The sequence below is a fragment of the Carassius gibelio genome, chromosome A24 (assembly GCF_023724105.1).
Source record: "Carassius gibelio isolate Cgi1373 ecotype wild population from Czech Republic chromosome A24, carGib1.2-hapl.c, whole genome shotgun sequence".
Taxonomy (NCBI): domain Eukaryota; kingdom Metazoa; phylum Chordata; class Actinopteri; order Cypriniformes; family Cyprinidae; genus Carassius; species Carassius gibelio.
Window position 1 is genome coordinate 2,283,116 of NC_068394.1, and position 16,447 is coordinate 2,299,562.

Sequence of the window (16,447 nt, forward strand, 5' to 3'; positions counted from 1 at the left end):
TGCGTCTAGCATGCTTTTATTGACTCTATTTTTGAGGGTCCATCTGAACCGTTGCGAAGGGGCCCGAGCAGAAAGAGTCGCATTGATATTCACATCACACACACGCAGTGACAGGTCCTAAGAGAGGAGTTTTACACTGGTTTCATGGTTCATTGCTCTTTGTAATGCTGTAGAAGTGTGATTCGGCTCAGATACACACTAATGTCAAACTGTTTCTCATTAACTGATCTCATCAGATTCCCTCCCGGCTGATCATATGCATGGATCCGAGCATCAGGAGAGTTTGAGAGTTGTATTCGTTCGGTGTCTGTCTGGAACATGGCACATCGGATGGGGAACGGACTGTGACCGCTGATTCCTCCAGCGGTAGAGGTACAGAAGTACACTTTTCTGCTTTATGAGTTTAGAAAAGTGCATTGTGCACAATATTATATTAAATGTTCTTATTCAAATCCCCTGGCTTCCAACGGCCCAGACTCGCCAAGAAAACACGAAGAACCTCAGCAAGACAAAATTAACCCATCAAATAACAGCAGCATGCATGGCTTTCCTAAAACGACTGAAACGTCTATAAATGAGCATTTCTAAACACACTTGTACAATCATCACTATTATTGTTGCTCATTCCTCATGCTCATTACAGTGAAGTGTAGAAATGATTGCAAAACGTTTCAGCTGCAAAGTATTTAAAACATACCAAACAACTTAAATATAAAGTACTGTAGATACATATATTTAGCATTATTTATAAGAGTTCACTGATGTCCCTTTTTAGTGTAGTATTAGATTTAGTTCTGCGAGTTTATCAATAACTACAAACCAACATTTGGTCCAAAACTATCTTGCTCCTATTGAGTGACAGTTGAATTTAGGCTGAAACTCTGTTTGTTTGTATTTAAATAAATTGTATTCATTTTTAAGTTAATTTTATTTATTACACATTGATTTTTTAAATGTATTTATTTATTTTAAAATGCACGATCAATTTTATTTATTTTTATTTTTTAAAAATATTTATTTTATTTTTATTGTAAATGTAAATTTTATTTATTTTTAAATTTAGTTTATATATGTATATATAAACCACTTTTCATGGACTATTTATTTATTTTTTTTGGCCTTTTTTTTTTTTTTTTTTTACCTTATTTTCTTCAGTGCACTTCATTTGCATTATGGTGTCATTGCGGTAACATCATTTTTTGGACTCTTTGAAGTACCTTAGACCAGTGTTTCCCAAACTTTTTTTAGTCGTGGCACACTTTGGAAATGTTAACAAATTTGTGGCACCCTACAAAATTTATTTTGTCACAATAATTGAATTTCTAACTTCAGTTTGATACCTTGAAAAGTATAGATATTCGGTACAGCAGGGAAGAAGTGCAGAATATACTGTAATACAGATATTTTTGTGCATCAATGGTACCAACCTGTAGGCCAATTTCTAATGAAGAGACCAATTTATAAGACAGGTTTATATGTAGGCTTTTATTTGAACATTGTTTAAGTACCATTATAACTAGCTATCTCACACATTTTTGATCTTTCAGTGTATTTTAGATTTTACAGTGCGGTAATTTTGTTGCATTAGCACAAGATACAGTAGCTTGATTTCAAACTTTGAATTGAATAAAAAAATGACACTGTTCTACATACTCTAGATGTTTTCTGTCGGCTCGATTTTTAAGTAGACTTTGTGGTTCTGATGAGCATGAATGGTATAAATATAGTTTTATGATGTATAAATATAATTGACATTTTGTGCCTTTCCATTTCCAGACACACACTCCCGAGAACTGCTCCTGTGAAAGTCGTCTATCCACTGGATTTTTTCTGTCCGGGTCGTCTTACCAAGATAAAACACATGCTCCAGTCTGAAGAGACGCTACGGACATATTTGTTTATTTGACTTCCCCCTCTCCCGTGACATCATGAGAAGTTTTTGGAACATTATTTCTCTGGTTACTCTGTTTCATACTCTTCCCTGGGCCTCCAGTCACAGTCCGAACCCATTCGCCGGGCCTGAAGTGACACCGACGGACCCTTGCTATGACGAGACGGGCGATGCCCGCCGATGTGTCCCAGAGTTCATCAATGCAGCGTTCGGCCAAGAGGTCACTGTGTCGAGCGCATGCGGCCAGCCACCGTCTCGCTCCTGCAGTATAGTGGAACGCGACGACCGTCCTGCGGTGCGCACGTGTCAGGTCTGCGACGCATCGGACCCTCGCCACGCCCACCCTGCCTCCTACCTCACAGACATAAGCTCCGCCCACAACCTCACCTGCTGGCAGTCGGAGAACCTGCAGGGTTCGCCGCTCAACGTCACGCTCACGCTGTCGCTCGGGAAGAAGTTTGAGATCACGTACATCAGCCTTCAGTTCTGTTCCCCACGGCCCGAATCGCTGGCCATCTATAAAAGCATGGATTATGGTCGCACTTGGACGCCTTACCAGTTCTACTCATCTCAGTGCCGTCGCATGTACAACCGACCCAACAAAGCAACGATAACCAAGCAGAACGAGCAGGAAGCTTTATGCACGGATGGACACACCGATCTCTACCCGCTTTCCGGCGGCCTTATTGCTTTTAGTACACTGGACGGTCGCCCTTCGGGGAAGGATTTCGACTCAAGCCCTGTTCTGCAAGACTGGGTGACAGTCACAGATATTCGAGTGGTCTTCAGTCGCCCACAGCACTCTAGAGCTTTGCCCATGTCGGGACGCGAGACCAAAGACCCTCTCGGGTCTCCTGGAACCCTGCCTACTTATTACTACGCGGTTGGTGACTTCCAAGTGGGCGGGAGGTGTAAATGTAACGGACACGCCTCCAGGTGCACGCGAGAGAGGGATGGGAAACTGGTGTGTGAATGCAAACACAACACAGAGGGTCCGGAGTGTGACCGCTGCAAACCGTTTCACTACGACCGGCCCTGGCAACGCGCGACAGCGAAAGAAGCCAACGAGTGCTTGCGTAAGTTGCACACAGACTGGTGTGTTCTTTTTAAAACGTGATAGTTGTTCAATCTTTGTTAGCTTTACTTGCAACTTGTACCAGTGCAAAACACAAATTCGAATTAGATTTACGTTTGCGACTGATCTTATTGCATATGCATTTATAAAAGTCAGACACAAAATTTATGGGAGGAGAGTATTTAAATGCATCACACAATGTGATTTATTAATGTTTGCGGTTGTCATTAAATTGGTATTCGTGCTATTATTTAACTCCCAAAAAAGCATGTCTTAACCCTGTTAGTGCTGTTGCTCATTCGCGCTGCACTTGGTAAATTAATTTGATCGTTATGGAAATTTGCTGGCTGTTGAATTTGCAGATTGTCAGTAGATCACCTGTTGAACTTTCCAATGGCATCAGCACTTTTATGAGTTTGTGGTCTTACGCTAATTTGTCCTGTTTAGTAAATCTGGCCCCTAGTGAGCTGCCTTGCTGATTACATAGCTATCCTAAAGGCTCCTTATCACAATAAGGATAACCACACTTATTAAGTTTTAATACTCGTTCCTATTGTATGACAGCTAAAACGATAATGACACAGAGGAACGATTGAAAACGACTTTTCAAGTTGATAAAAACACTGACTCAAGAGCTTGAGCATTTAAAGTGGCAAGAGGCTAAACAGCAGTGCGTGCTTATAATGAACAGAATATTATCATGCATTGGTGCTGACGCTAATGTTGTCATCATATCGTCATACATTCTTAGTTTGAAGGACTTTAATTGACAATGATTTGGACTATTCTTCATCTGCAGCTTTGCAAATTTTCTACCATCAAACTCAATTGCGAATCATTTTTGCTAAACTATTGATGAAAATTCACAACACACACATGTCTTGCGTAAAGTAGGCTGAATTTTGTATTACAATTCAGTATTGAATGAAATGTTATGCTTAATATCAGCAAATGTCACTGGGCCAACCAAATTATCAACCCAAAAAACTGTGGAACTGCTGTATGTTTATATTTAACATTTTTCTCGAGCGGTCCGCCATATTGAATGCACTTTTCACTGGAGTTTGTTGCAGTGTATTCTGGAATTGGTCTTTCTGTGTAAGTCAAAATAAAGCGTCGATATTTATGCTGTCTAGGTAGGCAGCTCACTACATTTTAGAACAGAGCTACAGTGTGATGTTACGAAATGATCTCTTGACAGAAACGTGAAGGTTAATTCTCATCGCATCTCACATCTGAATTTGATTATTGAGCTTGACTTCGGCTGTATCGGTATTAATGCTGGATACATTCTGTTGAACGCATTCAGACTGACACACAAGTGTGTTTGTGTATGTCTGTATAGCAGTATGTTAATCTTAGCATAAACTTCTTCTCATAGACCATGTCTGAAAAGCCCACGCTCAGAGCTGAACTCAGTGACAGCAGTGTGAGAGTATAGGGCTATTTCACACGCGTGCGAAAGCAGCGTTTATTTATTTTGGCGGCTATATTAACACTGAATTCACACCGATGCTGAAGCAGAGCAGTGCCGCGGAGCAGAAACAAAAGTGTGAGTGTATTTTTGATGGGCATGGTGCACTAAACTGTGCAGAAAATGTTTAAAATGCACCTATAAATTATATTTAAAAAATAAAATACAAAAAAATCACCTACTGTATTTATCAACACAGACTTTTTGCAATGTAGGGTTTTGTAAAGCAGCACAAACTCTTTCTGTTCAGTGAATCCGACGCTGTAGTTAAGTTTTGTTTAGTTTAGTGTTGAAAGTTTATCTCTAACTACAAACCAACATTTGGTCAAAAACGATATAACCCATATAGAGTTACAGCTTAATTTAAGCTAAAATGTAACTACACATTCTGGGAAATGCACTGTTTTATTTTATTTTATGAAATTAATATTTTTTAAACGGCTTATATAACTTTTATTTTATTTCCTAAAGTTACATTATACAATACCTGAAAAAAAAAAAAAAAAAATATATATATATATATATTTATATATATATATATATATATATATATTTATATATATATATATATATATATATATATATATATATATATATATATATAATTTTGCATGTACTTGATGGCTACTGCACACTGTCTCTTTAAAGTACCTCGGAACCATGAAGTAACCTGTAACAAAGTAAAAATTAAAGATAAAAATAGTAAAATTAAAAATCTGATACCATTAATGCATCAGTTATAACACAGTAGTTTATATAAGGATTCTAGCAACTGTCTGTAGATTTACAGCTGCAGATATTCATCTTATCTTATCTATAATTGCCGAATGGTGTAAATGTATTAATCTTTTTTGTCAGGAGAGATATATTGGTTTCAAAAGCTCCAGTTGGACAGTCCTGACACTTCATTAGTTTCACTAATGTCTCTCATAAATCTCTCTGCCTCGTCTAATTCTTCCTGTCTTTTTTCCCGTGTGCTTCTTTGAGCACAGAGTGTGAGAGTTTGCAGATAGTTTATCTTTCGTTCTCTTATTGAAATGCAGAATGTGATTGGCTTTGCGGTTGCTGGTGTGTACTAAGTGCTTAAAAGTGTGTTGATTTGCAGTTACTAAATATTAAAGTGTATGTGTGTATACATATGCCAGTCATGGCCATCTGCACAGGACACTGAATAAATCAGTGCTAACCATATCCACGCACACACAAGCCCAGTTTTACTGCCTGAGATTTCCGATACGTCACAAACCAAAACATGCTGCTTTCAAGAATAAGAAAAAAACGGAAAACGCCACACAAAGCGTTAATGATTTAAAGCTGTGACGCTGTAGAGAAACCCTGTAGAGATGTGTTTATCTTCATTTTTATTTGTTAGTCTGCCAACGATCGTGTGTCTTGGAACTAGCTTGTCGTTTGGTTTCTTTGCGTGCTACGATTCAAAGGGATGCATTTGTCAAAGAACTTTGTGCTCTTGTAAAACCAAAGCCATCTAGAAATTTGCACTGGATTTCTATTATTTCCTGTTCACTCCAGCAGTTTCTAAACCGTCTGAAAGATGCCTGTAAACCAAAAACACTAAACGCCACCTTTTCTGTTTGGCTCGTCTAAACACATGTAACCATTTAAGTAAATTAATAAATAAAAGCACTCTCAGCACCCTATTCCTCCATTTTATGTGAGCGTAAGTATCGTGACATTTCAAAAACAAATATAAAGCATATAAAATACAGCGTTTAGTCAGAGATCTCCAGCTTGAAATAGCAGCGCGTGTCTGTAACTCATCAACATCTCGAGTTAAAGTCCTGTGCCAAACCTTCAGAGAAGAAACTTCCAGCTGTCGCCTGTTTCTGGGAGTTTCGAGGTGAGTCACTCTTCAGCAAGTGAAATGCCTGTTTAGTTGAATAGAAGTTTAAAAGATTAAAAACATGTCTGCCAAAGGCCGAGATCGACTTGATTAATCAAACATTTTCCTGTGTTTTTGTTGTTGGTTGTTGTGAATCACCATCCTGTTTTGTTTTTGAAGGGCTTTCCAGCGAACCCGCCGTGATTCGTACAGTGTTCTGGAGATTGTTACTCATTTCACTGACATTTGTTTTGTTTATTCATTTTTTTGTCCTTTTTCTCCTCCTATGGCGACCGGAAGATTTTAGTGAATTGGTTCGTTCAGACATTTCATGTAGATCACTTTTTGTAAACCTCTTGAATAACATGAACACTTTTGTTCAGATGATCACCCGAATGAACCGATTCACTAAAATGAATCGGATTAACTGATTCATTTGAGGCCCTGCATACGTATATATGAAGATTTCTACTGAGCATTAAACAAAACAAGTACAACTACTAAAAGATGACACACTATACTAGAAAGCACAACATATTAGTTGTATTTAATGTAAAATGATTTGTGTAATGCTCTCACCCTAATAAAGATTCTCATTGTTTTTGTGCCAAATAAATACAGTGGTGTGTGTGCAAAACATTAAATGATTAACCATTTAAAGAAAGTAGCTGTTTCTTTTCAAGTAGCTTGTTTGTAATTTAAATGATGAGTAGCTCGACTAGCTACAGTTTCAAAGTCGCTTCACTGCCAAACTTGTGTTATAACTTTTTCCAATTTTCCTAATTCTCTTGGAATCCAGAATCACTTTTCTAATACAGGCAGAAAACAAAAGGTCTGAACGGAGACGTGAGACTTCACGACTCTTTCATGTGTGAACAATCTACGCAACAGGAAGCGTCTAATCAATTAAAAACACCTGTGCACCAAATGTTCTGATATTTATGCTCACATAAAACCAGGGATGGAATTTTAAATGAGCTGTTATTCCTAGTTGATAAAACATATGCGTGTTAAAACGTACAGGTGATGTTCTGTGCATGGTGTTATTCTACAGTTTTGGTGTTTTTTTTATTAGCGGCGTACACTGAGACAAGCATCACTTACCCAATTTACCCAAAAATGAAATTTAGTCATCATTTACTCACCCTCAAGTCGTTCCAAACCAGTATGAACTGATTTGATCTGCTAAACATAAAAGAAGACACTTTGAAGATGGTCCCCATTGACTTCCACAGTATTTTTTTTCCTCTATACTATGGAAGTCAATGGGGACCAGCAAAGTGACTTCAGTGTCATTTTTTTTCAAAATTGAGATTTATACATAATCTGCAAGCTGAATAAATAAGTTTCCAGTAATGTATGGTTTATTAGGATCTGACAATGTTTGGTTGAGATCTGTAATCTGAGGGAACAAAAACAAAAAATCTACATACTGTGAAAATCACATTAAGAGTTATCCAAAATGAATTCTTAGCAATGCATATTACTAATCAAAAATTACATTTTGACGGTAGGAAATCTACAAATTATCTTCATGGAACATGATCTTTACCTAATATCCTAATGATATTTGGCATAAAAGAAACATTTATAATTTTTACCCATACAATGTTTTATTGGATATTGCTACAAATATACCCCGGAGACTTAAGACTGCTTTTGTGCTCCAGGGTCACAAATGTGTTTTTAGGTGTAGTTCTGTGCATACCTGTAGTGCACGCTCCATCAAACTAAAGTTTTTGCTCTACATGAATGAATTTGGAGCTCTGGGTTTGCTCTAACCTCAGGTTAATAGGTTTGAGAGCTTTCAGCTGTGTTTGGAAAGCTCTTGAAATAGAGGAAGGGTGCCATTGAGAAAGACCATTGGAACAGCTTTAGATTAAGCGTCACGCTTTATGCACAAACTCAGCGCTGAGAGATAACAGCAAACCTGCTGGATACACCCGAGTAGGTGTTCACATGTAGACCATATGCTGTAATAACTCAGTCTCTGTCTTGTGTGTATTTGAATGTGTAGTTCTTTATTTGGGTGTGAATAGTTGTGGTTTTTTTGTCACATGTTTGGAATTTCATTTGGAGAAATGCACACACCCTTACAACCTTCACAATCACACACATCGTCTGCAGACGTTTATCGAGCTGAATTTGCTGTAATCTCACCCTGTTGACTTTAGCCCTGAACCCCCCCGAAATTACACCCCTTTCCGTGAGCCCCGTCACACACACACACACTCAAACAGAGCAGCAGATGGTGTGTGTGAGGGAATGGCCCGAGCAGGTTTCATTAACCACAGAATTCCATACAAATTGGCCCTGTAATAACACACACACACACACGCACACACACACAAACACACACACACACACACAAAAAGAGGAAAATTTAAACACTGAAATGAAACAGGTAGGCAATTCAAAGATAAACCCTTTTACTTTTTATGGCAGATATTTGAATAAAATATTATATAATGTATATATATATATAAAATTCAGGATAAAGAGTGTTAATTCAGGATATTTGGGATTTTTTTACTCTCTATTGTAAAAACTGTTCCAGTTTACCTATATTTCTTTATTTAATCATATAATAAATCATATATGCAAATCTATAATTTTGTCCCATTATATGTTATTTATTGTATTATAAAATATTATGTATCAAAATTTTGTTTTTATTTTACTGGTTTTATTGATGTGGATATGGTATTTTATTTATTTATTTATTTTTCATCTTGGAATGACAACCTGGAATAACTCTGATTCTGAAAAAACATTCCTTTTTGGTTAATTTTACGCAAAATTAAAACCACTGTCCAACACTCTGAAAACTCTTTGAAATACATCACGTTAAAGAAGTAAAAAGGGTCTCTTTCTCTCTTTCTTGTTGACTTAAAAAATAAAGGTTCAGTGTATATATAAATAAGCTTTTTCTAGACTGTATAGAGTTCTTGAATTGCTGTATGTGTCTTTGGGGATTAATAATGGGGACTCAATCTATAACATGTTCACTTTTTAATTTAATTTCTTTATAGCATGTCATTGTAACCTGCACGCGCGGCGCTGTCGCTTTAACATGGAGTTGTATAAGCTCTCGGGCCGTAAGAGTGGAGGAGTGTGTATGAACTGCAGACACAATACCGCCGGACGCCACTGCCATTACTGCAAAGAGGGATTCTACAGAGATATGGACAAACCCATCACACACCGCCGAGCCTGCAAAGGTACGACACTCCTTATCTTTTACTGTTACATCTACAGTTAATATCAGATATTTATGGAAGCCTGTTTTCATCTCACAATTCTGACTTTTTTTCTCGTAAAATTGCGTGATATAAACAATTCTAAAAATAAACAAAGTCAGAATTGTGAGATATAAATGAATGTGAGAAAAAGAGTTAAGCCCGTAATTCTGAGAAACAAAGTCAGAATGGCTAGATAAAAACGATTGCAAGAAAAAAGATTTAAAATCGTAATTTTGAGAAAAAAGTCAGAATTGCGAGACATAAATGATTGCGAGAAAAACATTTAAAATTGTAATTTTCCGAAGTCCGAAGTCACGATTGCGTGAAAAATATTTAAACTCAGAATGGCTAAGTATAAACTCGCAATTCTGAGAAATAAAGTCAAAATAGTGAAAAATTAATGATTGCGAGAAAAAATATTTAAACTCATAATAAAAGTCAGAATTCTGAGAAAAATAAAGTCGGAATTGCAAGAAAATTTTGAGAGAAAGAATTAAACCCGTAATTCTGAGAAAAAAAGTCAGTATGGGTAGATATAAATGATTGCGAGAAAAAAGATTTGAAATCGTAATTTTGAGACAAAAAGACAGAAGACAGAATTGCGAGATATAAATGATTGCGAGAAAAAGATTTAAAATCGTTATTTAAAAAAAAAAGTCAGAAGTCAGAATTGCGAGATATAAATGATTGCGAGAAAAAATATTTGAAATCGTAATTTTGAAAAAAAAGTCTGAAGTCACGATTGCGAGAAAAATATTTATACTCAGAATGGCTAAGTATAAACTCGCAACTCAACTACAAAAATAAAGTCTATTTAAAGACTATTTAAATATGAAGTCTGTAGTTCTGCGTGTGAAATTATTAAATTCTTTGGAAATAAATTGATTAGACATGCTTTTTGATTATTTAAAATTCAATAAAATCATTTAAAAGCAATATAGAAAATTACAGAAAACATAGAATTTGGGAAAAATAATAAAAATAAATTTCTTAAGGGCCCTAAAATTTTATTTAATTTTTTGTTGAACTTAATAAATTGGTGTGAATTTTTAACACTGAGATGTAATTACTAACATTAAACCGTAATCCGGAAAAGATAAAGCAAAAATGAATTTGGGAAATATAAAAATGTAAAAGTATTCAACTTTTATTAAATTGCTGTTAAATTCTAACACTAAAATTTAATTACTAAAGCTAAAACAAAATCCAGAAAAATTCTAACGAACAACAAACGGAATCCAGAAAAATTGTGAAACCAAGCCGACCACCTTAGCGACACGCATCTGACGTTTGCTTCCATAAATTGTAAAAGTCTAGTTATTTCTGCTGCTCTGGTTTGAAATGACCTCAAGAGCATTATGTTGAGTGTGCTGGTAATGAGAACCAGTGCTGCTCTTGCATGAGTGTGTTTGTGGCTTCCTCAACCTTTTGACATTTGTACTTGAATGAATGTGTGTATGCATATCAATCAGGTGCTCTTTTGTTGTGCTGTCAGTGTTCATTTGATAATGCTCATGTTGAGTGCTGAGACTCTTATCAGTGTTACTGTGATACAGCACCTGAAAATTCCTTAAATTCCACCTGCACGCACACGCACACACACACACACACACACACACACACACACACACACGAAGTCACAGCTCGATCTCTGTTCAGCTTCACCTGCAGTTGCCACAGCTGTTCAATGTTCAATTAATGACAATTAATTAATTAACATTTTATTTAATAATAAATGATTATTTTATTTAATTTCATTTGTCACCATATTGTTCCAATACTTTTTTTTCATGTCATAGTGTGGATAACTTAAAAAATGGTTGTATTAAAGAATAATTAGATGTGCACACTCTTTTGACTGAAAGTGTTAGCAGCTCTGAATGGGCCGTTTTGTATTGTGCATAAAGTTGATATAGTTAATATTGTTAATATAGCATAGTGAGTGTTTGAGTATTACACAGTACATGAGAATCCTGTTTTCCATGCTGTGACTGTTTGTTTGTTGTTGTGGGAGGCGTCAGTTACTCTGTGTAATTCCTGTAATACAGTCCATACTTTAATATAATATTGAGCCATCTGACTTTAAATGAGTGTGTGTGTGTGTGTGTGTGTGTGTGTGGTTACGGGAAGTGTGTAACAGATTGAGTGTCATGGCAATGTTTACGGGTCCAGACGGGGACTAAGGCCATTATTTGGACTTCCCTTCTGCCCCTGTGCCAGAGCTGACCATCTCTCTCTCTCTCTCTCTCTCTCTCTCTCTCTCTCTCTCTCTCTCTCTCTCTCTCTCTCTCACTCTCTCTCTCTCTCTCTCTCTCTCCAGCATGTGACTGCCATCCGGTGGGAGCTGCAGGCAAAACGTGTAACCAGACGACGGGTCAGTGCCCGTGTAAAGACGGGGTGACTGGCATCACATGCAACCGCTGTGCTAAAGGGTATCAGCAGAGCCGATCGCCCGTCGCCCCATGCATTAGTGAGTGACACACACACACACAAATACACACACACACACATTGGTTTTGTGAAAAGTGGGTTCATCCCATAGGTGTAATGGTTTTTATTCTGTACAAACTGTATATTCTATGGCCCTACACGAACCCTACACCTAACCCTAACCCTCACAGGAAACTTTGTGCATTTTTACTTTCTCAAAAAAACTCATTCTGTATGATTTATAAGAGTTTAGAAAAATGGGGACATGGGTTATGTCCTCATAAGTCACCCTCTCCTTGTAATACCTGTGTCATACCCATGTCATTATACAGAGTTGTGTCCTGATATGATACACACACACACACACACACACACACACATATATATATATATGTATAGTTTAAAAAGAGAATTGTTTGCAACTTCATTATTTTTTATTGAAATGTTTAATTTTTGATGAAAAAAAGTTTTTATGGTTTTAGTTTTCGCTAATAACTAATACGTTTAGAGAGAGAGAGAGAGAGATTTTAACTTGAGCCAATGACAAATAAATAACTTGCCCTTTGGCAAAGCTATTTGTTTTAATTGGCTCGAGTTAAAAAATATAGATGTGAATCATTACCCTATTTTTTTTTAAATTGGATGAATGAAACACTTTTTTCAGTGCATGTATAGAAGACAAAATTGCAAACTACTGAGTCAGGAAACAAATGTGAATTCATGTGAATTCACTTACATTTAAATTCAACTTTATATTATTTTATTTTTGGTCTAAAAAACGAATTGCATCCTGTCTGGTTGTTACACTTTGACAGATGTGATGAACTTTTAGGGATAATTTTGTCTTTGAAGGATAGCTAAGTGAACGTGGGGTTAACTATCATCACACAGTCTGTCAATCAAACACCTTCTCCACACCTGCACATGTAGATTTAAGTACATTCACTTTGTGGACGCTTTTATCCAATTGACTTACATTGCATTTGTGGTCTACCATTTATCACTTCATGCATTTCTTGAGAATCAAACCCATGACCTTTAGTGCTTATGTACTGTTTGAGCTACAGGAACACACACTGACATCATGCTGTACTGTGTCTTTCAGAAATCCATGTTATAAAGCCGACGGCAGTGGTCAGCACTACAGAGGAGCCTGCAGGTGTGCACACACACACACACACACATTCAGGACAGAGTTTAGACAGACAGAGGAACTAATGCTCTGTAACACTGCTGGAACGGGGCGGAGAACTCACAATCTGTCCTTGTCATGACTGAAAGTGAAACAGAGGTGTGTGTGTGTGTGTGTGTGTGTGAAAGCAGAGAAGTGAAGTAATTGTGTGTGTTTTCAACAGCTCTTCTGGGTCAATGAACACTTCACACAGTGTGCCACATAAGCACTACACACACACACACACACACACACACACACACTAAAGTCATGCCAACTAATGCAAACACTCTAAAACACTCACAATACACTTGAAAACACCAGGAAAGTTTTCCAACTAGCTTAACCAGCAAGTGGTCCTTGGTAAACCAACTTTACCAGTTGCTAGTTGCATTCTAGTTGACTAGCATTTGCTACAGTAAATATGCTAAATAGTGTAAATATACTGATCCTGTGAAAACCAGCCTGAACCAGCATAGATAGATTGATTCACTATTCTTATACATTGTTGAGTTTATGATTATATTTCTTGAGTGATTTAGACACATTTAGTGTAATCACAGGGTATTTTACTTCTAACAAACTGTACATTTAAAACTGAGTGTGTTTCCAGATTGTGACTCGTACTGTAAACCACTGAAGGGAAATCTCAAGATAAACATGAAGAAATACTGCAAAAAGGACTACGGTACAGCTCCTTTATCATTCATTCTGTGCTTTCCTTTCAGTCGCTGTTTATTTGACAAGCATGTGGTGTAACGTTCTCCTGTGTGTGTGTGTGTGTGTGTGTGTGTAGCTGTCCAGGTCAGTGTGTTGGACATGGAGACCGTCGGAGATTGGGCCAGATTTTCGGTCAGCCTGGTGTCTGTGTACAAGAGCCGTGGAGAGCCGCTGAAGAGAGGCGATCACGTGCTGTGGGTCCATATGAAGGATCTGGCGTGCAAATGTCCACGGATACACATGAGCAAACGCTTCCTCATCCTGGGCACGAGCGAGGGCAGCGTGACCCCCGAACGCCCGGGACTACTGGTCGACAAAAACAGCCTGGTCATTCAGTGGAGGGACATTTGGACTCGACGACTGCGCAAGTTCCAGCGCAAAGAGAAGCGAGGCAAGTGCAGCAAAGCATGATGGGATGCCAGGGGACTCTTTATTAGTGACCACTGTCCTGTGTATGCGGGAGACTGCGAACATATCTGCGTTATTCGATGTCGTCCTGTAAAGGGACGTTCTGATCACACACCACTGAATCTCACAAACACACACACGCTGCAGTTCCTCTCCAAGCCACAGTTTAATCAATCAATTATGAAATACGTCCTCAGATTACAAATGAGGGGAACGTTTCTGTCCGCATCTGGTTCGGTTCTTCTAGTCTCTGTGGCCTTCATCAGATGCTCTCTCTGGGGTTCACCACATGCTGCTCAATTCACTTCTGAAAACCTTAAAATCTTCATCATCGTCATCATCGGCCTGGATCATTTCACTTTTGAAGACCTTTTTAAGCACGCTCATATCTGTGGGCTGTGTTGTGCATGTGGATTATTTGATATTGAAGGATCTAGTGCAGAATAGAGTGAATGTGTGCATTAGCGTACAGAAACATACTCAAGTATGCAAATGCACGAAAGCTTGGCATTGGTTTCATTGTGCATTTTTAACATGCTTTTTTGAGTTACTGTGGCAGGAACAAATGTCTGTCATTAAAGGGATATTTCACCCGAAATTTTGTCATCATTGGCTCACTCTCATGTCGTTCCAAACTCAAAGTGTGTTACTCTATTCTGTGGCACGCAAGAAAACTGAGAAGGTTATTAGTGAATAATGACTTTTTAAAGGCTTCATATGGCCTTAGAAGACTTGGATTATAGTCCATAGGAGTTGCATGGAATACTCTTGTGTGTTTGTTTGTGACGGCCAAAGTTTTCATATATTCTCCTTTTGTTTTCTATGGAAAATACTAATGTATGAGATATGAATGACATGAGATTTGGTGAAAAAGCTGGTAACGGTTGATTACAATTTTGGTATTCTTTTTAAAGGGATTGTTCACCCAAGAAACAAAAATTATCTCACCTTCCAAACCTATATATATATATATATATATATATATATATATATATGTGTGTGTGTGTGTGTGTGTGTGTGTGTGACTCTGGTTTACAAAACCAGTCATAAGTGTAAATTTTGGGATTTTGTAAATCATCTGAAAGCTGAATGAATAAGCATGGTTTGTTATGATCAGACAATATTTGTCTGAGATGCAACTATTTGAAAATCTGGAATCTGAGGGATGCAAAAAAAATCTAAATATTGAGAAAATCACCTTTGAAGTTGTCTGAATGACATTCTTAGCAATGCATATTACTATTCAAAAAATAAGTTTTGATATATTTATGGTAGGAAATTTACAAAATATCTTCATGGAGCATGATCTTTACTTAATTTTCTAATGATTTTTGGTATAAAGGTAAAATCAATCATTTTGACCCATACAATGTTTTATTGGCTATTGCTACAAATATACCCCAGAGACTTCAGACTGCTTTTGTGCTCCAGGGACACATATATATATATCTTCTGTGATCCACAAATGAATGTTTCTCTGGAGAAAGTTACTAATCAAATAGTTCTGGTTCTCATTCATTTCCAGTGAATGGACAAAAATTACAATGGGAACCGAAACGTTTTGGCTATCAGCTGTTACCAACATTCTTTAAAATACCTTCTTAAATGTCCCACAGAAGAAAGAAAGTCATGACAGAATTGTCATTTTTGGGTGTCATTTTAGAAATAAACACTTCAACAGTTTAACTAACCTTATCTAACTTAAGACCGAAATACACTACTCAGCTTTACACAATATGTTTAAAAATCACCTTAGAATATCAAATATGTTCCTTCTCCTCTGAAAGGATGGATTCATAGTCTAAAGCTAAACATTTGGACTTGCCGAAGTCTCAGATTTTCTGTTTTCAGGCTGTAAATTGGGTGGAAATCTGGGAAATGGTTGTGTAGTGTTTGTTTCCTCTGCCAGATTCTCTTCAAACTGTTGCTTCACCATTTCAATAGTTGATCTGAAACAGAAAACTGACTGTAGAAGCTAAAGTATTATAGCGCCCCTTGAGGCAGTGACGAGAATAGCTTCATATTGCATTCTGATGCATTTCTAAATCTAATGGCATGTGTAATTGAGTGTTTGCATACTTGTGTAGAGTGCTCTGTCCTAATGTTTCTCTCTGTTCTACTACTGAATAACTCTGTTTTTATCCACCGTCTCACCGTTTTAAAATACAAGACAAATGAGAATGAGATGAGAAATGA

The 16,447-nt window shown here is 37.2% G+C and overlaps 1 protein-coding gene across 1 annotated transcript; it reads left to right on the forward strand.

Annotated features, from left to right (window-relative positions):
* Positions 1-1,904: 1,904 nt before the first annotated feature.
* On the forward strand, positions 1,905-15,185 carry LOC127945839 (netrin-3). Its single transcript, XM_052541934.1, has 6 exons — positions 1,905-2,967; positions 9,313-9,501; positions 11,843-11,992; positions 13,058-13,111; positions 13,737-13,811; positions 13,920-15,185. The coding sequence occupies exons 1-6, from the start codon at positions 1,929-1,931 to the stop codon at positions 14,252-14,254; spliced, it is 1,842 nt and encodes a 613-aa protein (XP_052397894.1). The 5' UTR covers positions 1,905-1,928; the 3' UTR covers positions 14,255-15,185.
* The last annotated feature ends 1,262 nt before the right edge of the window (positions 15,186-16,447 follow it).

Bases quoted from the DNA above. Each gene is read 5' to 3' on its own strand.
- LOC127945839 (XM_052541934.1), top strand. From the start codon at position 1,929: ATGAGAAGTTTTTGGAACATTATTTCTCTGGTTACTCTGTTTCATACT. The intron at 2,968-9,312 runs GTAAGTTGCACA...ATTTCTTTATAG, and splicing joins AGAAGCCAACGAGTGCTTGC to CATGTCATTGTAACCTGCAC. The intron at 9,502-11,842 runs GTACGACACTCC...CTCTCTCTCCAG, and splicing joins ACACCGCCGAGCCTGCAAAG to CATGTGACTGCCATCCGGTG.